We start from the raw sequence: 24,360 nt of genomic DNA, 5'->3' as shown, positions 1-24,360 counted from the left end.
TTGTTCACGGTCTTAGAAGATGGCCTTTTGGAGATTGTCAGGACTCAGTTATTTCCATGTTCAATTTGCCAACATATTTTAATCCCATGCCAGCATTTTTCTCACCTGACTTGATTCAGACTTTTTCCACCCCCAGCTGAACAAATGCAAATATGTTCTCATATCTTATTACATAAAACGCAGTTCATTAAGAAAATAAATATGCTGACCCCTATTCAAAAAGATAATTAATGCACTTTAAAGCTAAGTATAAGTGAGTTTTTAAAATAACTTGTTTGTTTTTTTTTTTAATTGGTTGTACTGTAGTTGCTGTCCATTTGCACAGGCAGTCAAAAATTTGACAGTGGCTTTTTAAAGAGAATGTCATAGTTCCTATTTTACTTTGCTATATAGTACTGAGGGAGATGGCCCGTGAGACTTTGAAGCAGTGACCCATTCTAAACCTTGCTTTATACCCTTTCCTGTAGATTTGTGTCCTAAAAATGCCAGCTATTACGGGAATCGAGCAGCCACCTTGATGATGCTCGGAAGGTTCCGAGAGGCTCTGGCAGATGCACAGCAGTCAGTGAGGTTGGATGACACTTTTGTCCGGGTATGTAAGGTGGCTCTTTGGGGAGGACTGGGTTGCTGCACTTGACTTCTTTCAGCCCAGGGTTTCTCAGTCTCAATGCTGTTGACATTTGGGCCAGATAATTCTCTGCTGTGAGGGCTGTCCTGCACAGCGTTGTAGGATGTTTAGCAGCATCCCTGGTCTGTAAGGTATAAGTAGCACTCTCCCACCCCCACCCCAGTCGTAACCATCAAAAATGCCTCCAGCATTGCTGAATGTCCCCTGGAAGGCAGAATCAGCCCTGGCTGAGAACCACTTCTCTGGCCATTTTTATCCCATGTTGCTGCTGTTGATTTCTGTGTGTTTAGCCACTCATGCTCCTTATCCTTCTTTCTTGTGTTTGTTCCAGGGACATCTGCGGGAGGGCAAGTGCCACCTGTCTTTAGGGAATGCCATGGCAGCATGTCGCAGTTTCCAGAGAGCCCTAGAACTGGATCACAAAAACGTTCAGGCACAACAGGAGGTACGAGTCTGATCTCATCTGTATTGAAAGAGGCAGCGTGGTATGTTTGGGTGAATAGTGACTTGAGAGTCAGAACTGAGATCTAGTCTCACTTCTGCCATCAGCCACATCTGGGTGACTATAGGCAAGTCTCGGAGTCTCTCTGAGCCTCGGCCTTCCTGTCTGTCAAAGGAGTATTGAATATGATTTGCAGCTTTCAAGATCTGTGAAAATTGGAGTGTTTCCGAGATGGTGGGGGCGGGGCAGGGGGATAGGCAGATGCATCAAGGAACTGATTTGAGTGAGGCTAAAGAATTTAGTAAATTCAGATCCTGGTTAAATAATGGCAGCTGAATCTTGCTCACATTACTCATGGATATAATTCAGTGAGGATCTCCAAGCTTTTGTATATGCCTTGCCTTCGTTTTGTATATAGCAAGGCATGATTCTTGCATTCCTGAGTTTAAGTTCAAACTGAGGGTAAGGCTTGGGCCTCGGCCTTTCTCTTAAGGAGTCTTGGCTGCATCTTTACCAACCTGATTTATGAAAGCCTATGGTTCTGATTTTCTTAACACAGTCATCAGCTTTATTGCACAGCAGTCAGTGAGGTTGGATGACACTTTTGTCCGGGTATGTAAGGTGGCTCTTTGGGGAGGACTGGGTTGCTGCACTTTATTGATTTATTGGCTTTATTGATTTTTGTGGTTGTTGAATTTACAACTTCATTAAAACTTGCTTTATCTGATTTTTCTGGTGTAGTTCAAGAATGCTAACGCAGTCATAGAATATGAGAAAATAGCAGAAACGGATTTTGAGAAGCGGGATTTTCGGAAGGTAAAGTACAACTATGAGGAAATTCACCTACGCTTTCTCACAAAGCCCTGTGTGTGTTGTGTGTGTGTGATAATTAAGAGCAGTAGTATGGTACAGAAATCTAGAGCAGTGTGTGTAATTTGACTTTGCCCTTTTTTTAAGACTTTATACTTTTTAAGAATAGATTTATTAGGTTCACAGCAAAATTGAGAAGAGGGTACCGAGATTTCCCACATGCTCCCTGCCCCACTCAAGCACAGCCTCCCCCATGGTCAGCATCCCCCACAGAAGGTACATTTGTTACAGCCAGGTTTTTGGCAATTATGAATAAAGCTTCTATAAACATCCACATATAGATTTTCATGTGGGCATTTTTCAGCTCCTTTGGGTAGATGCCAAGAAGTATGACTGCTGCACTGTATGGCGAGGGGATATTTGGTTTTATAAGAAGCTGCCAAAATGTCTTCCAAGGGCTGTGCCATCCTGCTTTTCCACCAGCGACGGTGTGAGTTCCTGCGGCTCCCCGCCGTCACCAGCGTTCGAAATGATTTTTTATTACGTCACTTTTTAAAATTATATTTGGCTTTATGATAAAAGCAAAATGAATTCGTCACTCAAGTTTATTCCTGCTTTTGATTTACAGTAGTGGTCTAAACGTGTGCTTGTAGGAAGAAACAATAGGAAAACCCAGTTGGGATTAGATGGGTTTGGGTGATCCGTTTTTATTTGATGAATGAGAGCTCGCTCTAACACCAGCTTTGTAGGAGCTGGTGGAGCTAGAAATCACAGCTAGGGAGAGGCCCCTTGTGCGGGTTGAACGGTATTGGCAGCCTGTCCTCACTGCCTTGTTGACACTGGGCTTTTCTGCAGAAGCGTACTGCTGTCCCTTACGGAGCTGTGTGGTACTTCGTGGAAATTTAAACCCAGAAGTATCTTTTTAGGTCTACAGTGGTTATGCTTCATCTGTATCATAATTCCTGACTCCCTTTTTTAGATGGTGCTCAGAAGTAGTTTTCACTAGAGTTTTGAAAGGGAGGTAAAAGGCCCCCAAAAGGTTAAAGACCCCTGTTCAGGACCGGTTTCTAGGACCACCCGGCAGAAGGTTGTGAGTACCAAGGACTGGAGTGGTCGCTTCATTGGTAGGCTTTTGTTTGGTGCTTTCTGCAGCAGGTACTCAGTGTTCGATAATAGGGTACAGTTAAGAATTATTCTAAGGAGCATGTGTGAATGGCCCGCGGGCATGGACCCCAGGGTGGGGATTGACTGTGGGGGCGGGGGGAGCATGGGGGGAAAATTGGGACAACTGCAATAGAACAATAAAATATTTTTTAAAAAAGAATTATTCTTAAATCTTACACTGTTAAGGTCTTATTTGGTAATAAATGTATCTGGTTAGCTTACGGAGAGTCCCAGCATTAACTTGTTAGCATCCCTCTTCCGTCCATTGGTTTTTATATCCACAGTATCTTTTTAGTGTGACTCGTAAGAGTTTTTTGTTTTGTTTTGTTTTATGTGTATATATTTGGAAAGTGCTACTGCCTCTTGTCATGTTCTCTGAGGTTTACATAGGCAAAAGCTTTGTCTTAAAAGCTGTCTTTGGGCTTCTTTTCTCTTGCTTACTCTGGAACGAGAATCCCCAGTTTGTGACAGAATCCTGTTTGTGACATCCCAACCCCCCCCCCCCCACTGTAGCTCACAGTGATGTCATAGATGAAGAATTATGATCCTGGCCGGGGAAGCAGATGAAGTTGGAAGAAACAAAGATCTTCTTTGCCTGCAGCTGTCCACAGTCATGGGGAGGTGGGGGTGGGAAGTGAACCCCGGAGCCTCTGACACTCCCCACGACGACCCAACCGTCTCCATACAGAACGTTGGGAAAGCAGCAGGGTGTGGCTGCTGCGATTTTGACCCACTGCTCCCTTCCTGCTCCCCCCGTTCTTTTTCATTTAAGGGGGAAAAATTAGCCCTGTGACTCTACCGTGCATACTACCTGAATTGTCATATTGTCCTTAGCACTTCCAGAACACTAACCTGTGCCGCTGAAGGAGAGGCAGCCAATACTGCAGAGCACCCTCCCCATGGGGCAGTTCATAGTGTTGACCCACCTCCCCAGATTTTTTAATTTAACTTTCAAAGGGGTGCTTTCGGTGGTTCAAAAGCTAGAAGAGTGTAAGCATAATGGGTTTTGCTTTTGTTTTTGCGTGAAAGGTAATATGCTCTATGCCTTTATTTCATTTAACAGGCCTTGAAAGTCTTTCTATATTAGTATCTGGAGATTGAATCTTTGTTCTGTTAGAGCCACATCGTATTCCATTGTATGCAGGTCTGCATTATCTAACCAGTCTCCTGTCATGGACTTTGAGTGTTTCTGAGTGCCCAGACTTAGCCTCCTCCTAGTCCCTATGGCCAGATTCTTAGAGGAAACAGGTGTCTCTAAACTCCATGTTTCTCCTTGGGGTGAATTAATCTTGGAGGAGAATGCAATTTAGCAATCTCCCAGAAATAGCAGTAAATCGAAAATGAAACCTCAGAGAACAAACTTTTTTTTTTAACTCGTTCAAGTACAGTTTTCTGTCTTTTACTCCCATCCCAGCCCCCCCCCCAGTGCTCCCCACCTCAAACTTCTGAAAAGAAAAAATGGAAACATAGAGAACCTTTATGAGGCTGAGTGAATTAATCCCAGCTCTGTGTGTGTGCTAGCGAGAGCCTCTTGGCTTTTGTTTTGTGTAGCACCATGTCAGATACAGTAATCTGGTGTGGTCTATTCAAGATCATTTAAGAAGAATGTTTATTGGTATGTTTCTGCACCAAAATAAAAGTGGAAGAGTGGCCACGAGGCTACTCAGAGACGTGAGGCTCATGGTACAGGAAGGAGAGAACCGTGAGCACTTCCACCAACACAGGGAGCAGTGATTCCATGCCAGGTTGTTTTTGGTACTTTCTGTCTTACTAAGCATGATGAGTTATGCAAAGTAGCAGCTAACAGTTTCTACACTAGAAGAGTTTTGATCATGGTCATTGTGGATATGATTTACCGTGGAGGCAGCTTAGCGAGATGATTAGGGTTATGGGCTCTGCAGTCTTAGTGTCTAAGATTAAATCCTGTGTCTGCTGCTGGCGGCTCTGAACAAGTTATGTAATCCCTATGCTTTAGTGTTCTCATCAGTAAAATAAGAGTAATAATATTACCTACTTTATAAAATTGTGTGAGCATCAAATAAGTTAATACATAAAATACTGGTAAATGCTGTCATTATCATCTGGATCAGCTGCTCTCCTTATTTCAATGACTTAGATGAATTAGATATGTTCTTAAACTCTGATATCACTCTCCTTTGAATCTGTTATCTGTGACCAAACTAAAATGAAGATGTTTTTGGAGTCCAGGATGAAAAGCCTTATTTTTATTTGTTTTCTTCTTCCCCATAGGTAGTTTTCTGCATGGATCGTGCCCTAGAATTTGCCCCTGCTTGCCATCGCTTCAAAATCCTCAAAGCAGAATGTTTGGCGATGCTGGGTCGTTACCCAGAAGCACAGTCTGTGGCCAGGTATGAAGTCAGGCCAACTCTGTGTCGAAAAGTCAGATTTGCCTGCACGGGTGCTGTTTGGCAGCTTCTGCGTAGTAGCAGTGCTAGCACATGTCCTGCAGGCAGACCAGCTAGGACCAGCTGGACCTCCCTGTGACTTACAGCCAAGATTAGACTAAATTTGAAAACCCATAGGGAATACAGGGGTATCATAGGTACTTCAGCTGTGTGTGAAAGAATAGATGTGCAAATTTGTTTGGTTTTTATTTTTAAATGTCCTTTTCTGTCTACTCCAGGGGTTTGCAAACTATGTAAAGGGCCTTATAGTAAATTTCCTTTTTTTTTTTTTTTTTTTTTTTTAAGATTTAATTTATTTTTAGAGGGAGGGAAAGAAAGGGAGAGAAACATCAATCTGTTGCCTCTCTCGCACCCCCAACCAGGAACCTGGGCCCACAACCCAGGCACGTATCCTGACCAGGAACAGAACCAGCCACCTTTTGGTTTCGAGGGTGGCGCTCAGCCCACTGAGCCACATCAGTCAGGGCAGATACCTTAAGCTTTGCAGGCTCGGTGGTTTCCATTGCATCTGTTCCATCTGTTCGCCTCTGCCATTGTTGTGCAAAATTAGCCTTAGGGAATAGGTAAACAAATGATGCCGCTTGTTTTCAATCAAATTTTGTATACAAAAACTGGTGACAGGTGGGATTTGGCCCTATGGGCTGTAGCCTGCCAACCCATTCCAATAAAGATTATGAGACATTAAAGATCAATGAAGGTGATTTATTTGGGAAAAATGCCTACCTTTGGATACTTTCCATATTAGAAACATGATCAAGAAAAAAGAAACCCACAAATGATAGTAACGGTGGGGAGATCCAAACCACAGCTCAATGCGCCTTCTCTCTGGCTGCTGCAGTGACATTTTACGGATGGACTCCACCAATGCAGATGCTTTGTACGTGCGAGGTCTTTGCCTTTATTATGAAGATTGTATTGAGAAGGCGGTTCAGTTTTTCGTGCAGGCTCTCAGGATGGCCCCTGACCATGAGAAGGCCTGTGTTGCTTGCAGGGTAAGTTCTAGGCACCAGATCTGGGTGGGAAAGAAAGCTTCCCTTTTGAGACTTTAAGAGAGTTGGATGGTTTTAGAACAACGGGAATGTGGTAGACCCATCTTTCTGCCTTGCCAGGATGCTTGGTCCTTTTAGTAGAAATGATTTCAGGGGAGCAGTTGAGATCTTGCTCCCCAGAATATGTTGTCAGTTTGGCTCACATACACTCTTGTGGAATTTCTACATATTAACACCACCACCCCCCCCCCCCAGAAAACAGATTTCAAGACTACTTTTTTATTTTGCCCAAAGGTAAATGGGATCAGATGAGTCAGATCCTTTTAATATCTAAGTGCTTTTTTCTTTTGTTCTTCTCTCAGTGAAGAAGAGGTAATGCTTGTCCTGGGGGAGTGGGGGGAAGCCTTGGGAAACGTGGGTCTCCTTAGTATTCCTTTGTGAATCTTGGTCTCTTCTGTCCACTCTGTAGGAAAGCAGAGGGATGAAAAACTAGCCCAAGGGTGGTGTGGAATGGGATCAGGGTCTGTGTGAAGCTAAACCACTGGGATCAAGAAACTGGAAGTAGACTCTGGTCTCTGTGCAGTGGTCTGAGGCTTTCTGGACGTGAACTGACCTCCCCTGCTTTCCTCTGTAGAACGCTAAAGCACTGAAAGCAAAGAAAGAAGATGGGAATAAAGCCTTTAAAGAAGGAAATTACAAGCTAGCCTATGAACTGTACACAGAAGCCCTGGGGATAGACCCCAACAATATAAAAACAAATGCTAAACTCTACTGTAATCGGGGTACGGTTAATTCCAAGGTAAGCTCTTGGTCTGGGGCTTGGGTCCTATGGAGACATTTTTAAGGGACGTGGAAGAGGTCTTGGGAAATCTGCCCAATGAGGGGAACCCAGAGGACAGGAGACAAAGTTGATTGGTATCTCAGCCCATTAGAACCTACTTCTGAGAGGCAAGCTTGTATCTTTTCTCTGGAACTTAGGGGCATTTGGGGGATGGTTTGGAAGGTTGTTCCCACCTGTTGTTCTTCAAGGTCTTTTTCCCCCCAGAGAATGACTAGAGCTTTGGGATAATTTTTAAAGCAACTATTATTGCTTCTTTTTGCCTAAGCAAGTGATTCTTTTTTAGGATGCTTTGGAGGAAATGGGAATATGGGTCTTCAGCATAACTGATGGTCCCCGTGCTCAGCTGAGAGCAGCCCGAGCACTTCCGTGGTCCTGCACACTCTAGGAAACAAGAGTGGGCTCCTCGCAGATTTCCAGTGGTTAAAACCCAGTTATTCCGATTCCTGTGGTTGGTCTCTGGAAGAATGGAGGGCAGGAGCCACCCTTCCATTTTTATGTCTGGGTTGGGCACTAACCGGGAATGGTATAGGTGATTTTATCCTTGCAGATAAGTGTGCCTGGCTTCCATTACTTAAAAAAAACAAACCACCAATTTTGGGTTTAGTGTCCTCAGCCCACTGAGATACAGGCTCTCTCAGTGATCAGGAACAAGTGTGACAGGGAGCCAGCAGGATCGGTCCTCGTAGAGTTCTGAAGCCATGTGCACAGCTTCTGGGTCCCCAGCACCGCCGTGTGGAGTGTGACTGCTCTCTCTCTCCTGAAGCTTAGGAAACTAGATGATGCAATAGAAGACTGCACAAATGCAGTGAAGCTCGAGGACACTTACATAAAAGCCTACTTGAGAAGAGCTCAGTGGTGAGTGCCCCTGCTGGGCGGGGGGAAGAGGGAGTTGCTGCTGGCCTGCCAGGGGAAGTGCATTACGGATGGTGAGGCAGACCCGGGGATGTTGTGAGGTCATTTGGTCCTTCCCCCTGCCTCTAGGTGGGATTGTTCCAGCCCTAGACTCTCTTTATAGACCTCCAGCGGAGGAGATTGCACAAGCTCCCTCAGTCTCCCATGCCTGTGTCTTACGCCCCTCACGGTCAGTAAGTTTCCTCTGATACCTGACCCAAATACCTTTTGTTCAAGTTTAAATCCATTTCCTTTGGAGATTGTTTGTGTTGTACACTTTTGCTCTAACTTGGCACAGTGCTTGGCACATAGTGAGTGTTCACTCAATAAATGTTTTGTTGAATGAATGTATGCTGCTTGGAAAAGAATCTTGAAGACAGTTGAGAGCCTTGCTTACTAGCCTGTTTGCTCTGGGTTTAGGGAAGACAGTCTTGAAGTTAAAAGGGATTTAATCTAGCTGGACCTCCCAGTAGTAAAAGGACCCCCCCCCTTTGGAAATACCTGCCTGACGACACGGTGATTTCCAAGCCAGGACGTGCCTGCCTTTAGTGCCCAGACTTGCTTCCAGAGTCGGGGTGCTGCCCAGCGCACTTGTCCCCTTACTCTTACACCTGCCAGCGTCTCTCCGTGCAGGGACGTTAGCAAAGAGCTAGGAGAGACCCCTCTCAGATGAGACCCCTCTCATCTTATTTCAAGTTCCTTCCCAGACAGAGAAGACCCCCATCTTTGGTGTGTGTGAGTGGGAGGGCTAGCTGTCGTACACCACCCTCCACACCTGTCCTGGCCCTCACTGGGACATGCCATGTCCAGAGAGCTGGCGCTGTCCTGAGCATGATGAGGCCGTGGTTCTCATAGGGACCGAGTCTCACTAGCGGTGCAGTGTATGGCCTACTGCCCATGTAGTTTTCCCAAAATCATCCACATTTTTTAAAAATAGGAAAACTGCTACTGTGTGGAGTGGGGGTTTTGTTTTTGCGAATTTCTAAGTGTTTAGCTGAGTCTGTCAAACATACACAGAACTGTAGACTTTCTGAGACCACTGCCTGATGTCTTACCGTCACGGACCACTGGCAGACGAGTGTGGGAGCTCTGGAGGATGAGAGTGCCCTTCGACCCAGCTGAAGACTTATTTTAACAGATGCAGAACACTACAACACGTTTATGACAGTTTTATCTGTAATAACAGCAAAAAAGGGTCACCTACATACCTAGATACATGATACTGTGTTGCATTTGGAATACTCTTCAGTGGTGAAAGAACGTAACACTTTTTAAAAAAACTGGTTTTAGAGAGAGAGGGGAAAGGAGAGAGAAACATCAGTTCATTTTCTCTGTAATTATGCCCTCACTGGTTGATTCTTGTCTGTGCCCTGACCGGGGATCAAACCCACAATCTTGGTGTATCAGGACAACAGTCTAACCAACCAAGCTACGTGGTCAGAGCCAGAACATGCTCGATTTGTTGGAGGATGATGGGATGGAGGATTATTTTCTTCATATGTGCACAACAAATAAAAATCAGGACAGCAGTTGCTTTGATCAGACAGCTCCTCGTCTTTGTGGTGGAAGTCGAACTGCCCTCTGAGTGGCTCTGCCTTTGAGATCCCTCCACAGGGAACAGCGCGCACTGCTGGGCACAGCCGGCTGAGGACCAGCAGCAGCCCCTCAGGCAGCTGCGATCGATAAGAACTGGAGATCGGCCCAGTCCAGAGCCTTACCAGAGCCCCGACCCTTGCCCCAGTCTGCCTCAACTTGCCCCTAAAGTTGGGAGGTGCCAGATCTTCGCTGTATTCCCCCATTATGAGCTGGAGTTTCCCATTTTCCCTAAGGCTCTACTTTTCTATTATTTTTCAATTTCAGGAAAAAAAATTTTAGATGTAAGAATGTCCTAGAATTTTTTTTTTAATCCTCACCTGAGGACACTCTTTCATTGCTTTTTAGAGAGAGAGGAAGGGAGAGAGAGAAACATTGATGTGAGAGAGAAGCATTGATTGGTTGCTTCCCACACGCACCCGGGCCAGGGATTATGCGCCAGGATTGGGCACTGAACCCACAACCTAGGCGTGCACCCCAGCTGGCAGTCAGACCTGCAACCCTTCTAGTACAGGACGACGCTCCAACCAACTGAGCCACACTGGCCACGGCTGCCCTGGAATTTTTTTTAATTGTGAAGTAAAAATGCACATCACTATAACATAAGCTTGTTGAACATACCACCTGTGGGTCTGTTTGCTTATTTGTTAGATCATTCTATACCCAGGCTGTCTGTCAGTTACCAAGTTTCTTTTACTTCTCTTTATATTATACCTCATCCTTTAAATGGGTTCCCTGGGCTCCGAATAGCATTTGTGCCCTCTGTCCAAAGGGCATGGTTTTGTCACCATTTTTTTTAAAGGCATAAATCAAGATGTTGACAGAAAGTCAGAGATGCCTCAGATGTCGGGCTCCGGCCACACGAGATACACTCCCTTGGCCATGGCCTGCAGGCCTGCTGGGCCCAGTGGTGTTGGGGGAGGTGGGCTCGTGGGAGCGCTAGGGTACACTAATGCTCTGTTGTGCAGCAGCCTGCCACAGTGCAGGGCCACTGCCCGCGCCCCAGGGGATGGAGCCTGTCTCCAGAACTCCTGACACAGTCTGTATGCCCAGTAGGCCAGTCTTGGTGCCAGCCATCTTAGCAGGACACTAAAGATGCTTTCTTCGCTAAGAGTATCTGTGGAAGAAACACTTCAGTGGTTTGGCAGTCAGCCTGTTGAGCTAGGGTCCTCTCACCTTGGGCCAGGCCCCTCCTTCACTATTGAAATGGAAGCAAGCCTGTTGAGTTTAGAGGGTCCTTTTCTGTCTCATGTACATCTCTCAGGTTGACTGGTCTTGGTGGAAGCAGTTGCCTGCAGCCACTTCTACCCCGATCTTCCTGGTGGCTCACTAATCCCACTTCCGCCCTGGATTGAAGCTGGCCCCGCATGTCAGTGGCACTCTAGGTTTCAAAGCCCTTCCATACCCATTTATCTCACTTTGTAATTTTTCTCATGTCTTTCATTCCCAGTGATCAAGTAGGTGCTTTCACATCACCTCTCATGAGGCAGGCCAGATGCCTCTTGGTGGCTCTGTGAAATCAGAACGAACTTTCCTGCCCGTTGCTTTCTGCTCAGAGCAGAATATCACTTTGCTGGTTGAGTGCAAGTGGCATGAGACCTGTCTCTTTTTTCCTCGAGGAAGTGGTAGTTAACTTTTTCACAGCTAGCAAGAAAGACTCTTGTTTCATGAAGCACCTCAACCGAAACTCTGTGTGTGTCTCTTGCTTGAGCCATGCCTCTTCCTCTAGAGTGATACTGAAGGCCATTGGAACTGATGTCACTGTCCTGCCCTGTATTTCGTTCTCAGTTACATGGACACAGAACAGTATGAAGAAGCAGTGCGAGACTATGAAAAAGTGTATCAGACGGAGAAAACAAAAGGTAAAGACGTTCGGGAGCATGTTTCTCAGGGAACTTGTAGGCCCTAAAGCTGGACACAGGAGTGTCCAATTTGAGGTCAGGCTGTAGCCGGAGCTTATCTGATCACCACCAGGAGAAAGTGAACAGAAATTCTGAGTGCAGGCTGGAGCATATGTTTTCTGGTCCCAAATGCAGTCCCTTTTGCTTCCTTTTCTATGTGGTTCGACTGATGTGAGGAACCCTAAATATGAGTAGATTTTTTTTTTTAATCTGTAGTGAGGATAAAACAACATAAAAGTTCCTGATATAGTTAACGAGGCTTCTGACTCCAGGGCACCTGGGCTGGGACTTGGTAAGGAATGCCAGAATCAGATTTGTCCTTGATGCGCGGTGTCTCCCCCAGAACACAAACAGCTCCTTAAAAATGCACAGCTGGAACTGAAGAAGAGTAAAAGGAAAGATTACTACAAGATTCTGGGAGTGGACAAGAACGCCTCTGAGGATGAGATCAAGAAGGCTTACCGGAAACGGGCCTTGATGCACCATCCAGGTAGAGCGGCTGGGGGGGCGGACTCTGGGAGGAGCAGGCCAGGCGGGCCCGCCGCCAGGCTCCGTCCAGAATGAACACCTCCCAGGGGCTCTTCACTGGGCGGAAGGCGGGACTGAGTTCAGTGCGTTCCACATTTTGGGAAGTACCAAATTCTAGTCAGACATAAAGTGGTTGTAAACTTTTTTTCTTGAGACTCCAAGATGAGTTCCCTGTACTCCTTCCATTAGATCGGCACAGTGGAGCCAGTGCCGAAGTTCAGAAAGAGGAGGAGAAAAAGTTCAAGGAAGTGGGAGAAGCTTTCACCATCTTGTCTGACCCCAAGAAAAAGACCCGCTATGACAGCGGACAGGACCTGGATGAGGAGGGCGTGAACATGGGCGGTGAGTTGGTTAGGGCAGCCTGGGGTGCCTCCTACAGCTGTGGTGTTTTAGGATTTTCCTACAGACAATCTAGAGGGAGAGTCTACATAATCAGCCAGTGACGTGCAGTGACTTGTCAAGTGCACACTTGAAGAAGACCTGTGACATGTGAGGCACCGTGCTGGATGCTGGAAATGATGAAGCTGAATCAAACTGCTTCCCTGACCTCCAGGAACCCAATCTAAGAGTTTGCAAACTTCGGTCCCCAGACCACATGAATAAGCGAGAGCAAGGGAAGGCATGGAAGTGCAGCAGAGCAAAGCATCCTTGGGAGCTGCAAGGGTCCCTGTAGGAGCATAGAGAATATTCAGGCTTTGCAACGAGGAGAGGCAAGGCCAGAAAGTAGCAGAGCAGACCTCAGGAGGCCTTAGGGGCTGGAACAAGGAATACGGGCTGGACATTCTTTTGTCCCCCACTGCAAAGTGCACGCTGATGTTTGTGTGCGTCATACATCCCTGTGAGCCCTCCCAGGTACTGTTTTCCCCAAGAGACGTAGAGGGAAGTGAAGCACAGCCATCAGCATCATCGCCCACCATGAGCTCGGTCAGAGGTCAGTGAGGCCTTGAACTGCGTTCACTTCTCAGACCACAGTCTCTAATGCCAACAACTTTCTCACCACTAAGAAGACCTGTTGGAATTTAAAACAAGTTGACGATATGTAATCCTGACCTGGTCTCCAGTTCAGAGAGCGAGGGAGAGTTTTAAAAGCCCAGGTTTACTAGTAGTAAGTAAGTGTTGCTCTGCCCCGCAGCTGAGAAGAGCTGTAGTCCATCAGAAGTACTGAAGGGTTTAGGTGGGGGAGCTACGGACCAGATTTAGGCTCTAGAAGTACATGTGACGGTGGCGGACAGAGGTGGTTTGGGAGGAGATGAGGGGGAAGGCACAGCGGATGGGAAAGGGCCGGAGGACGCAGCTGGAAGGCAGCAGTGGACTCAGCAGGAGTTGGTTGCCAAGTGTGTTGGGAAAAGCAAAGGGCTAAGCTGAGAGTGGCTTTGGCACAGCAGACTCGGGGGGCCATTCACTGAGTGGGGGGACTCAGGAAGGTCACAGATGTGCTGGCAAAGAATTCACTTTCAGACATAGGGTGCCTGTGGATACCCTGGCGGAGAGAGATCTTTCTGTGCAGTGTAGGGGGACAGGCAGGGGTTGGGGACTTTGGACCTGCTGTGGCCTGATGACAAGGGCACAGTGCTGGAATCAGAGCTGGGCTTTTCCGTTATTTTGCTTTTACTGTCCACGTGACCTTAGGCAAATTATTCGAACTCCCTACTTAGGTTTCACTGAGTATAACTTGGTGAAGATATCCTGACATTGTTAGTAGGATTCAGTTATGTTATGGGTGAAAAGAACCTGGAGCCATGATCAGCACCTAGTAGGTGCTTTTTAAAAAACACGATTTCTGCCCTGGCTAGTGTAACTCAGTGGATTGAGCACGGGCATGTGAACCAAAAGATCGAGGTTCGATTCCCCATCAGGGCACATGCCTGGGTTGTAGGCCAGTTCCCAGCAGGGGATGCACAAGAAGCAACCATACATTGATATTTCTCTCCTTTTCTCCTTCCCTTCCCTTCTAAAGATTTAAGGAAAAAAACCAAAACACGTTTTCTGACATACAGTTCAGACAGCATACAATCAGACAGATACAAATCATTGGTCTTCTATTTTTTCCTGGTAGTGTATTAAGGGATAAAGTTCAGCCTTTTCAGTAGCAGCCATAGCATTATATACAAGGAGAGTGTAGGGAAAGCTGCGACAGCAAGTGCAGTTGGCGTTCTGAGTTGTGGGGGAGAGGAGCCAGCGTAGCCCAGGAATGGGGTCAGGCGGTGAGCCTCGAGGGGCGGCTCACCACCGGTCTGTGCGGCTGGGAGTAGGGAGCGATCCTGTCTGGGAGAGCACTGGAGACCACCTCTGCCCAGGACACTTCCTCCTTAGACGCTTCCACTTCTCTCACCTTTTGGTTCCTTCCCCATTTCTCTCTCTGCCCCACAGATTTTGATGCCAACAATATCTTCAAGGCATTCTTCGGCGGACCTGGGGGCTTCAGCTTTGAAGGTGAGTGTGCCTGCTGCTCTCGGGAGTGCCCGGATCACAAGCCGACACGGGCTCCCTAGTCGGGCGGCTCTGAGAGTTGGGGGGCTCCTGCGTGGAGGCAGCAGGACTCTCGTCTGGTAGGGCCTCGCCCACTCAGTGTTGCTGAGGGTGGCAGGAGCGAGCTTCCCGGACACCCCTCGCCTTGGGACCATTATCACCGCACTTCCATTGGCTCAGGGAGGCGCTGCTAAGCCGCCCGGTGCCAGGGCTGGTCTGCACAACGGGAGGTGTTAGAGTGTGTGGACTCCACATGTGCTCACGTGCTCCCTCGCAGCCCAGGAGGTGTGATGCCCTTGGACCTTTTTCTTTGGCTTTGAAGCAGCCAATGGAGACTTTTCCATAATCAGAGCGGCGCTGTTTCCTAGCAAACCCAGAGTCAACTGACGTGCTCTTCTTTCCTCACAGCATCTGGTCCAGGGAATTTCTTCTTTCAATTTGGCTAATGGAAGGCCATCATCCAGAACTCAGAAAATGCAGACTTGCTCAGTGTAACCTTGAATGTGGACACAATTCACCTCCTCCATCATGTCTCCATGTCTTTAGAGCAGTTTCGTTTTCTTAGTTGGATGCCCTGTGTCTGTGAGTCGGGTGAAGGAAAGGGAGCCAGCACCGAAGACTGCGGGTAGGGGAGGGAGGCGGGAGGTGAACAGGGAGGCAGCTTGTGAATTTTTGTTTTATGGTATAACTTTATTAAAAAAGAAAAAAATGAAGAGAATAAAATGTTTTGACCCTTTCTGGCACTTTGCCCTGGCAGCTGCTTTGTCGGTGGGCCAGAGCTGAGCCCCCAGCACAGAGGTGGTGCTGGTGTGGACTGTAGGCTCAGCAGGCCACCCCGCAGGGCGGTGGGCACCCAGAGGCTGGTGGCCAGTGGGGTCCTAGGTGCCTCTCCCCAGTGTGTTGAGCATGTAGGTCCTGAGCAGGTGCTGCCTGTACAGCCAGGCCCAGTCTGATGCCAGTCACAGGGGACTAAGTTCAGAAACATGCTTACGTTTTGGTGGGGGCCACCGGAAATCATGAGCAGCTGTGTGTCCACAGCTCGCATGAGCACAGGTGGATGCTAAGTGCCAGGCCAGGCCAACCTAGATGAAGGAGGTTTGCACAAACTCTCCCAGTTCCTATTGCCAGTGCAGGCTTCAGGGGGGACACAAGGTAAAAATCTTGCCTCTCCGACTGCCAGACCATTCATTCCCCAGTGAGACAGGCAGCTCCTAGGCCCAGGGTCTGGTCACTGGCATCAGCTCACAGCTGGGAACACCATTCTTAGCAGATGCCTGTGCTGCTGCACTGGTGCCCCTTTCTGCATGGGAGGCACACTGGGGAAGGGAGCAGTGGCCATATGTCATGCTGGTTGGGTCAGGCTTAGTGTTTGTAGGGGGTGGATCTTGTTGGGATTTCCAGGCAGAGAGGCTCTGGGTGAAACTCAGGGTTTCGGTGCTTTGGTGGTAGACATGGTGGGGCAAGACCTTGACCAAACAGATATCTGATGTCCCTCCCTTTGGAGCCCCTGCCCTGTTCTTTCCAATCTTCCCCCTTTGGTGCCAGGGCCATGGTGAAGTGATGACTGATTTAGGCCAGGAAGTCCCTGGGTAGCGGCCTAAGCCCATTGGCTGGAAGAGACTGTGAATGTCAGGCCTTCCCTTGGGTTTGAAACAGCACTGACCTGAGGGTGTTCTTCTGTAGAGAACTGGGGAGACCCATACTAGGAGTTTGGGGTCTTGCTTCTCTAAGAAGTCTGATCATACTGGGCCAGGCACACCTGTGGGCCTGTTTGAGTCATTAACAGGATGCGAGGCTCTGTGCCCTGCGTCCCTCAAACCCAGCCAGCCCCCACTCTCTGGGCATCTAAGACAGCCTCTCTCCTTTCTGCCTCTTTATGAAAGCCAACACTGTTCAGCTGCCCACCCTCGCCACAGCTGTGCCCAGCCAGCAGCGGGGAGACAGGACCGATGGCCCCAAGCTGTAGGACAAAGCCAGTCCTGACACACCCAGCCTTTGCCCCAGGGAAGATGCGAGGGGCACCGAAGGGTGAGAGAGAGCGCACACAGCTGGGATTAACATGATTTATTTCATTATCAGTCTTACAAGTTGCTGAGGTTGGGCAGAGCAAGGACTGGCACTCAAATCCCAAGCACTTTGTCAAGTGACAACCTAATGAGCAAGGCCCCGGTACTGAGCACAGGGCAGCCCATGCAGCAGTGTTAAAGCCCCTTCCCAGAGGCTCCAGGTGGGCTGAGCCCTTAACAGTCAGGAGTCCACCCCATTGGCTCTTAGTGCCCACCAGCTCCCTTTAGAGGAGGCAGAGAAGGCCTCCAGGGGCACCAAGGAGGCAAGATGGGCCAGGCAGACTGCAAGACCGGAGCGCCCACACCACGCACTGTCTCTGGCCTCAGTCTCCCATCCGTGCAACTGAGCCACACCCCTGGAAAGGATGGCCACCCCATCCCCTTCCTGGGGTGAAGCCAGCAGCCAGTTTGGGCTGTGGCTGCTGCTTATTGTTTTCTTCCCTAGTTATCAAACTGTTACCTAGTTACAATGTGAAGAAGGAAGGGACAGGCACTTAGGACCAAAGGTGGAAGGCAAACCCCTTTTTCTACCCTGGTAGATAACCCCAGCTGTCCTGGGGCTACAGTGATTAAGAAATGGGATCAAAGCCCAGGGATCGTCCCCCTCACATCCACCTCCACTACCGGTGTTTGGGGCTGTAGGGACGTGAAGCCCTGAGGTCCCTTCCCCGCTGGCCAGGCCTGGGCAGCAGTGAGAGCAGGGCTCCCGGCCAGCTCGGCCCAGCCTCCTCAGCTTTGGTCCAGGTTCCCGAACGGTACCCACCTCCCACCCCTTTGTGTTGAGAACTTGAGTGTTAGACAGGAAGGGGGGGTCAACAGAAAAAGAAGGGCAGTTATTTTACAAGCTTTTAACAAGTTACAGGAAGGTTAACTGAGTAAAAAAACCTTAAAGATCGAGCAGAGGGTGTGCTTCCATCTCCTCCTTCCCACCTAAAGGGCGAGGAGCACGAGAGGGGTGGTGAGGGCACTCAGTTGATGGTGCAGGACAGAAAGGCACCCCCCTTGCGACTGCCATGTGTGGGCACCGGTTTCCCCTTCCCATAGTAGCCCGTGAAAATGGCCCTGACCTTCATCTTCTTAGCCAGGTTCAGCATCCAGCGCCCATTGCCCAAGGAGAAGAGCTTGCCCCGGGCCAGCTCACCCACCTCCTCCCCTCGGCTGCCCCCCCTCTCCTGCCGCACAATCTCCAGGAGGTCAATGCCTGTCTGCACGGCCTCCACTTCGTCCGCACAGCCCAGGGTGATGTGAGCGCGGCTGCCCCGGGGCAGGCTGTCGGAGGGAGACAGCTTGTCCACGTCATTTGGCCACAGCAGCAGCTCCTGCTCACTGAGCTCCACCTGGGCTCCCGTCGTCTTGGGCGTCACGAAGAGGGCACAGATGGTCAGCGTGAAGGCCTTGGAGTAGGACTTCCTCACCATCTGCAGAGAGAGAGAGTGAGGCCACGCCAGAGGTGGCAGCCTCCAGGGAGGACAGCTACAAAGGTGGGGTCTGACAGGTGAGCCCAACGAAGCAGAGCCCCTTGACAAAGGCGTGTCACCCCCAAACACGCACGACATAGTTTGTGTGGTGTTGGGGGTGACTTTCCACCAACTGTTGGCTGACTTGAAAAAGCCAAGGTGCAGAGAGGCAAGGGTTAACACCAGACTTCTGCGTTCAGAACCTAGTACCCCTCACTAGCTGCAGGGCAGACAGCAAGCTGTTGGACCCCTCCAGGTTGGCCTGTTCACCCCTAAAATGTCGGTGACTAGCACTCCCCCTGTGTGAGGGTGACAGGAGTGCCTGGGTGACGAGCTTGGAACGGCGTCGGGCACATAACAAGTGCTACTGTCATTACCATTCAGCTCCCCCTGGTAACAGGCACCCTGGCGGCCAGGCCACACCCTGGAGGGCAGGGCGAAGGCTCCGTCAGTGCCTTTAAGCAGAGTCCCTGCACAGCTCAGCTTCTACCTGATTCTCCAAGAAAACCCATCCCTGCCACCTGGCACACAAGTTCCGTTTTTGCTCACAATCCTTTGCCTCAACGGCCCCTAGCATATAAAAGATGCCTAACGCATGTCGCTACATGAGTGGGTGGTTAGTTGGTAGTGGAAAGTGTTACACACTGATTCACACAGCTGTGCTAAGTGCGAGGAATACAGGGCTGGACCAAAATAAAAAAGCTCGCCCTCAGGGAGCTTCCATGAGTAGGAAACCATTGACCACCCAAGTAAATGGCAACCTTAATAACCTAGGCAGAGAAGTGGGTGGAGGGTCAAGGAAGGCCTGGTGCTAAGAAGCAACCTGAAGGAGGCTGGAGACAGCTGTGCACATCCAGGCACCAGATCACCATGTCAGGCTCAGCGCGAGGGTTCTGCTGTGACGTGAGGAAGGGGGGCTGGTTACCCCTAGGCCAGTAAGCCTCACTACCCCTGGACACTCCCTACTCTGGGGCAAGGCCTGTCCTCAGACCTGCGGACAGAAGCCTCAGAGCGCCAGGCTCTACGGAACGAGAGACTCCTAGACTCCTAGCCCGTGGGACTGAACGTAGGCTTGCAGAGGCCAGAGCCAGCGCCAGAGCCTGCTCCGAACCAGCACCCCCCGTTACACCACAGAAGAACCAGCGCTGGCGGGCAGGCCTGGGGACAACCACAAAGGCTGGCGGCACCGCCGGCCAGGCCCCAGCCAGGGCGCCCGAGGTCCGTGCAACGAGGCCATCCAGAAGGGTGAGCAGGAGATGCCGTTTTTCTTGAGCTGTCGTCTGCTTTCTGGACACTGCCCACCCCCACCTCTGCTGGTGTCACTCACGTCCTGCTGGATGTACTCCTCCGCCCCGGCCGCCTTCCCGTAGTCACAGAACTTGGTCGTGCAGTGCAGCATGCCTGGGGGTCTCTTCCCGAAGTAGGCGACCAGGTCAATCTTCTCCCTGGGCTCATCCCCAGACACAACTGCAGGGAGAGAGTGGGGTCATCAGGGCAAAGCAGGAGCACCCCACCCTCTATCACCAAGACCACTGAGGCCCAGAGTAAGAAAATCAAACATTAAGCATAAATCCTGGAGCAGCACACTGTAATTCATGTATCCGTTAGGTGAACAAAGCAATAGCAACTCCAAAGCTATAAAAAGGTGCGTAAGTTCCCTGGGACTTTACATCATGTAGATTTTTACGTCTTCCCCAGACCTGAACACTAAGGCACTTATAACCCAGAGGTGGGCAGTGTAAGCCAAAGGAATGAGATTCACCAGCACCACATACAAGGCGGACCCCCAAGTCATGAAAAGGAGGGGAGAAAGAAGATGCTTAGGAACTACGTGCTACAGTGGAGGGAGCCACAAAGAGCATAGTTAACATCCATTTGATGGGTCAACTGATTGACCCCTGCCTGTCGATGAAGTCCAACACTTGGGGTGGTCAAATGTCCCAGCTTCCCCACAACCACCCAGGGGGCTACTAATAGGGCCTATGTCACTCAGTGGGATGGTCACCTGGCCACCACACCACAGCCAAAGACCTAGCAGCCCCATCTGATGGGTGAGGGCCTACACAGGCCTGGGCTGCAGTGGGGCCTGGGGTGGAATGGGGTGGCTGGCAGACATGACGAGGTTTGGAGTGTCTTGATTTCAATTCCCAGACTCCAAGCCTTCTGGCTAGCTTAGAAGCCACTAGTTTTTTTTTCCCCTCGTTCATCTGCAGAATCAAGTACTAGCAAGAACGTCACTCACTACCCACGGAGGAAGCCTCTACTCTGAGAGCAGACCTACTCTGGGGCCCAGTACGTTTTTCTCCTGCTGTATCCTGGCAGAAAAGGGTTCCAGTTTATAAGGGTAACTAACTGGCAGCTTCAGAGGCAGCCGCTGTCTAGAGCAGAGCCACCAGCTCTAACCAGGAGCCCTGCCTCCAGGGTGCTTTTCTCAAACTATTCACAGGTTCAGGACTCAAACCCGGCCAGTGTGGCTGCAGGCTCCACATGGCCTGGTTTCCCAGTGTTCAAGCTCAGGAGCCCAGCAGTGTTCTCCAAGAACACAGGCACACGTTACCTGCCTCTGAGCAAAACAAATATGGCCGGTGGGGGATATTTCAAATACGAAGATAACCTAAAATTGGGGGGAACTGGAATGGGTTCAAAGAACACACGGATTAGGGGGCGACGTATCCCCAACAGGCCACTGCAGAATGAGAGTCACCAGGGCCTTTCCTTACCCAAACCTACCCCGTCACTGAAACAAACCGCCTTTGCCAGGAGACAGCCCTGGGGAAGCCCCTGTGGAAGTCACCAGAGCCTGGGCTCTCAGCTGCTGCTTAGGGCAAACCCCACACCCCCTCTGGGCCTGTTCTCCCAGCTGCAAAACAAGGGCGTTTGGACTGGGTGGGAGACCGTTCTTTGAAACATGGGGTGCACTGGGTGGCCTAAGGCCTGGGAACCATCCCCAGTGAAAGCACAACAGTCCTAGCTATAATGTTTTTGCAGCACTGGGGGCCACGGAACATTTTATTTTAGAAAAATGGTTCTGTTTGCTAAAAATGAGTTTGAAAACACTGGACCTCTAAGGTTACAAAAGATGCTGACGTATTTTCTGCTATGACAGTAACTTGTTTTTCCCACCTCTAAGACAGTCAGTGTCTAGATTTCCCCAGAAGGGAGCAACTGAGCAGAAGCATGAAGCGGGAGGGAAGCAACTCTCCCCATACCCCACGGTGCTCCCACCACCCAAGGCTACCTCTGCCTGGTACTAGGTGAGCCTCCACCCACTTCCCCCCTCGCTCCCAGTGCGTTGAGGACACTGTGGTCCTGTGCACACTGCACAAGGACCAGGCTAACTGCCCCCGCCCTGTCCACCCCGCCACCTACAGTGTCTCAGCTCTTTCTTGAAAGCTTTGTGGTTGCCCAGCTCATCCAAGAAGGTCTGGCCAACTTTTCGGAGGCTCTCAGAACTCTTCTTGGTCAGAAACCAGCCAAAGAAGAGTGGCAGGAAGTCCTTCTCCAGCCCAGGCTTGAGCTTCTTCAGCTCATCCACCGACAGTGGCCACTGGCTCTTCTCCTTGAGCTGGGCACAGTCCAGCCGCCAGGGCGTCTTGGGCTCCACCAGTACCACCTGGTACTGGTACTGGTCGGCTATTTCAAAGAGCTGCTCCAGCCGCTCCCGCTCGTGGTTGGTGTCATCCAGCACAAGGACCCGGGTGTCCCGGCGGCAGCAGTCAACCAGGTCCTTGTCCAGCCGCTTGTATGCCTCGGAGAAGCCTCCTTGAGCAGGGGTGATCTTGTAAGTGTCAGCAGACACCATCTTGGTGCTGTCGCGGTACCTGTCCCTGATGATCCGTGCCAGAGTAGACTTGCCACTCCCCGGCAGGCCGCGAAGGATGAAGAGTGTCTTGCACTCTTGCAGCGTGTCTACTGTCTCCTCGTCCTGCAGGAAGGGAAACTGCAGCTCAGGCTTGTCCTTGGCCCCTAAGGATGACATCTTGCGGAAGAAGATCTTGGGCAGGAATGTATGGCTCTTTCGAGAGAAGCCTCTATTCTGTGTGAGGAGAGGAAGAGCAGATGTCAGCCAGGTCACTCGTAACTACCTTGCTCGCTTGTCTCTGGCCTCATTCTAACCCAGAACCCTCCCTGCTTGGAGCTCTCCAGCCCTGATTGACAGGTACCCCGGGTGCAGTGGACTTGCTGTCTTCTCTCTTCTGTAGCAACTGCTTCTGGTTGTGGGGGATGAAGGGCGCACTTGTCGGAGTTTTACTGTACTCTCACTTGCCTCTAGTTAGAGCTGTAGCCCCAAGAGTCACCCACTGCTGCCACCTCTAGAAGAAAGTGTGCTGGAAATGTGTGCAGGGAGGGCCTGAGGCAGGGGTCCTAGAGTGGACCCCCCAACTTTTATATTCTCAGCACTTATTGAGAATGTCCTCTTTGGGGATAGGTGGCTTAGTCTGGGCACAGCCACAGCTGCCCTGGCTCTGAGCATGCAGAAGATGTTGTGGGTGGAGAAGCGTTACCCAAAGACTGCCTCCCTTCCCCCAACAATGGTAGCAACAGATAATACTCTCTTGTCTGGGATTGGGGGGGACAATGGTCCCACAGAAGGGCTGGTGGGGGGCAGGGCAGGAGAGCGCTGAACAAAGGGCCTCATTCACCGCGCGTGCCACCTCCTCCTCTGCTCTTGCCCCCGCCCCCGCCCCCCTCCCGCCGCTCCCAGTCCTGGTCTTTGTGCCCGCACCAGGACTGGGCGGTACAGGGCACCTGTCTTCAGGGTCTAGTTCTACCCGCCATGCTGCTGCGTGTCACAGCACCTATCTCAGCCACTTATTTTCCTGCCAGCTAAAAGCCACAAGTGACAAGTTTTTACTGTAAACTGTCTTCTCTGCACCAGCTCCGCCTCCTGCCAGCACCCGGAGCTGAGATGGCCCACTGGGTTCCCAGACGAGCCTCCAAGGCAGGGGAAGCGAGGGAGGGAGGCACATACCATTCGGTCGGCAAGCCCACGGTCCCTTCCTCTTCCAGAGCCCGCCCTGCCCCACTGTGTGCTCCTCGCTTCTCCCCTACCTCTAGGATGCACCGGGCTGCCAAGAAAGCCTCAACTCAAGCCCGGAACCTCAGGTCTTATTTGCATGCCACTTCCTCCCGAAAATCCCCCAGTGCTCCTGTTCTCTGCTAAGGCGCGATCCTGCGCCCGGCCCACTCCTGGCCTCCCGGCCTTCCCGCGCATGCTCACCATGATATCCGAGGACTGAGCGCAGCCGTCGCCGCCTTCGCAGGCACTAGCTCTCCGGGGCCGCCCGCCTGCGCGGAGGGACACGGAGTCCAGCGATATTGCGACCCCCTTCCGAGCTGCCTTACATAGCCTGGGGGGCGGAGCGCCCTCGGGCGGGCCAGGCGCCTTCTATTCTGCGCAGGCGCAGGAAATCGAAACTGACAGGGCGTGGGGTGGGTGGGGTGGGGAATGTCAGCGCGTGGGACCGCCTACGGGAGTGCACACCTGCGGCACACCTGGGGCCGGCCCGCAGCAAGGAGTGTGGGTTAGGGATTCTCCGGCCTCCTAGTTCTTGGGTTAATAATGAACTCTTTAAAGAGGAAAGCAATCACCCTTCCCTGGTCCTGCCCTGAGATAAGAAGAGGAGAAAGAAAGCAGTGTCGTACAAGTGCAAGGTCAGATCCCGTCTTTATATAAAATTTTGGTATTTTATTCATCATGGGTTTGCAATTTTTGAAATATATACATTGCATTGAAATACTGTTTATCTTGCTTACTGAGTTGGTGCCTCTGAAATGGTGCAGCTGACATGCCTCACCCTAGTCCAGGCCCCGTCCCAGCCTAAATGTAGCCTCAGCCCAACTCTGCTGGGAATTGTGGGGACAGAACCAGGATGGCAGTGGACAAAAGGACAGATGAATAACCTTAATGAAACTAATTCATCCTCTGAGGCAGCTGCTCAGCCGCCACTTCCTCTGGAAAGCCACTGAAAGCGTGGGTGGATTTTGGAAAGCGGCCTGTGTACCGAGTGCCGTGCTAAGCACTCATAAAATGCCCACAGCAACCCCTGCTGCGGGCACCCTTTCCACAGAGGAGACAGGAAACAGGCCTGGGAGCCTGGCTGACTGGCTGGGCAGAGGGAGCTCACTGGGACCGGCCCTTAGCTCCTACTCCC

The 24,360-nt window shown here is 50.5% G+C and overlaps 2 protein-coding genes across 6 annotated transcripts in view; one reads left to right on the top strand and one right to left on the bottom strand.

The window, feature by feature from the left end:
- The window catches only part of DNAJC7 (DnaJ heat shock protein family (Hsp40) member C7), a 29,734-nt gene extending 14,318 nt beyond the window's left edge, over positions 1-15,416 (top strand). For 2 of the 3 annotated variants that reach the window (XM_037129682.2, XM_037129683.2), the window contains exons 3-14: positions 468-592; positions 960-1,073; positions 1,812-1,886; positions 5,295-5,413; positions 6,309-6,462; positions 7,094-7,258; positions 8,064-8,155; positions 11,573-11,646; positions 12,029-12,175; positions 12,403-12,555; positions 14,584-14,646; positions 15,091-15,416. In XM_037129682.2, the coding sequence (XP_036985577.2) occupies positions 468-592; positions 960-1,073; positions 1,812-1,886; positions 5,295-5,413; positions 6,309-6,462; positions 7,094-7,258; positions 8,064-8,155; positions 11,573-11,646; positions 12,029-12,175; positions 12,403-12,555; positions 14,584-14,646; positions 15,091-15,128 (1,319 nt within the window). In that variant the 3' untranslated portion in view covers positions 15,129-15,416. The remainder of the gene's footprint in view (positions 1-467; positions 593-959; positions 1,074-1,811; positions 1,887-5,294; positions 5,414-6,308; positions 6,463-7,093; positions 7,259-8,063; positions 8,156-11,572; positions 11,647-12,028; positions 12,176-12,402; positions 12,556-14,583; positions 14,647-15,090) is intronic. The other variant, XM_037129681.2, reaches the window with a different exon arrangement.
- A 1,315-nt stretch (positions 15,417-16,731) lies between these two features.
- On the bottom strand, positions 16,732-23,587 carry CNP (2',3'-cyclic nucleotide 3' phosphodiesterase). 3 transcript variants are annotated; one of them, XM_037129774.2, is made up of 4 exons: positions 23,427-23,587; positions 21,575-22,241; positions 19,533-19,672; positions 16,732-18,166 (listed from the first exon to the last, which is right to left on the bottom strand). In XM_037129774.2, exons 1-4 carry the CDS (start codon positions 23,427-23,429, stop codon positions 17,717-17,719), a joined length of 1,260 nt encoding a protein of 419 aa, XP_036985669.2. In that variant the 5' UTR covers positions 23,430-23,587; the 3' UTR covers positions 16,732-17,716. The 3 variants fall into 3 exon arrangements, with proteins under 3 accessions (XP_036985669.2, XP_036985671.2, XP_036985670.2); XM_037129776.2 differs by lacking the exon at positions 23,427-23,587 and adding an exon at positions 23,258-23,376; XM_037129775.2 differs by lacking the exon at positions 23,427-23,587 and adding an exon at positions 23,178-23,262.
- Between the last annotated feature and the right edge of the window lie 773 nt (positions 23,588-24,360).

The sequence above is a fragment of the Artibeus jamaicensis genome, unplaced genomic scaffold (genome assembly GCF_021234435.1).
Source record: "Artibeus jamaicensis isolate MK-2021 breed Jamaican fruit bat unplaced genomic scaffold, CSHL_Jam_final contig_2259, whole genome shotgun sequence".
In the NCBI taxonomy this organism is placed as follows: Eukaryota; Metazoa; Chordata; class Mammalia; order Chiroptera; family Phyllostomidae; genus Artibeus; species Artibeus jamaicensis.
This window is presented reverse-complemented; position numbering and strand designations above follow the sequence as displayed.

Bases quoted from the DNA above. Each gene is read 5' to 3' on its own strand.
- CNP (XM_037129774.2), bottom strand. The intron at 19,673-21,574 runs GTAGGTGGCGGG...CTCTCCCTGCAG, and splicing joins CAAGAAAGAGCTGAGACACT to TTGTGTCTGGGGATGAGCCC. The intron at 18,167-19,532 runs GTGAGTGACACC...CTCTCTCTGCAG, and splicing joins AGGAGTACATCCAGCAGGAC to ATGGTGAGGAAGTCCTACTC.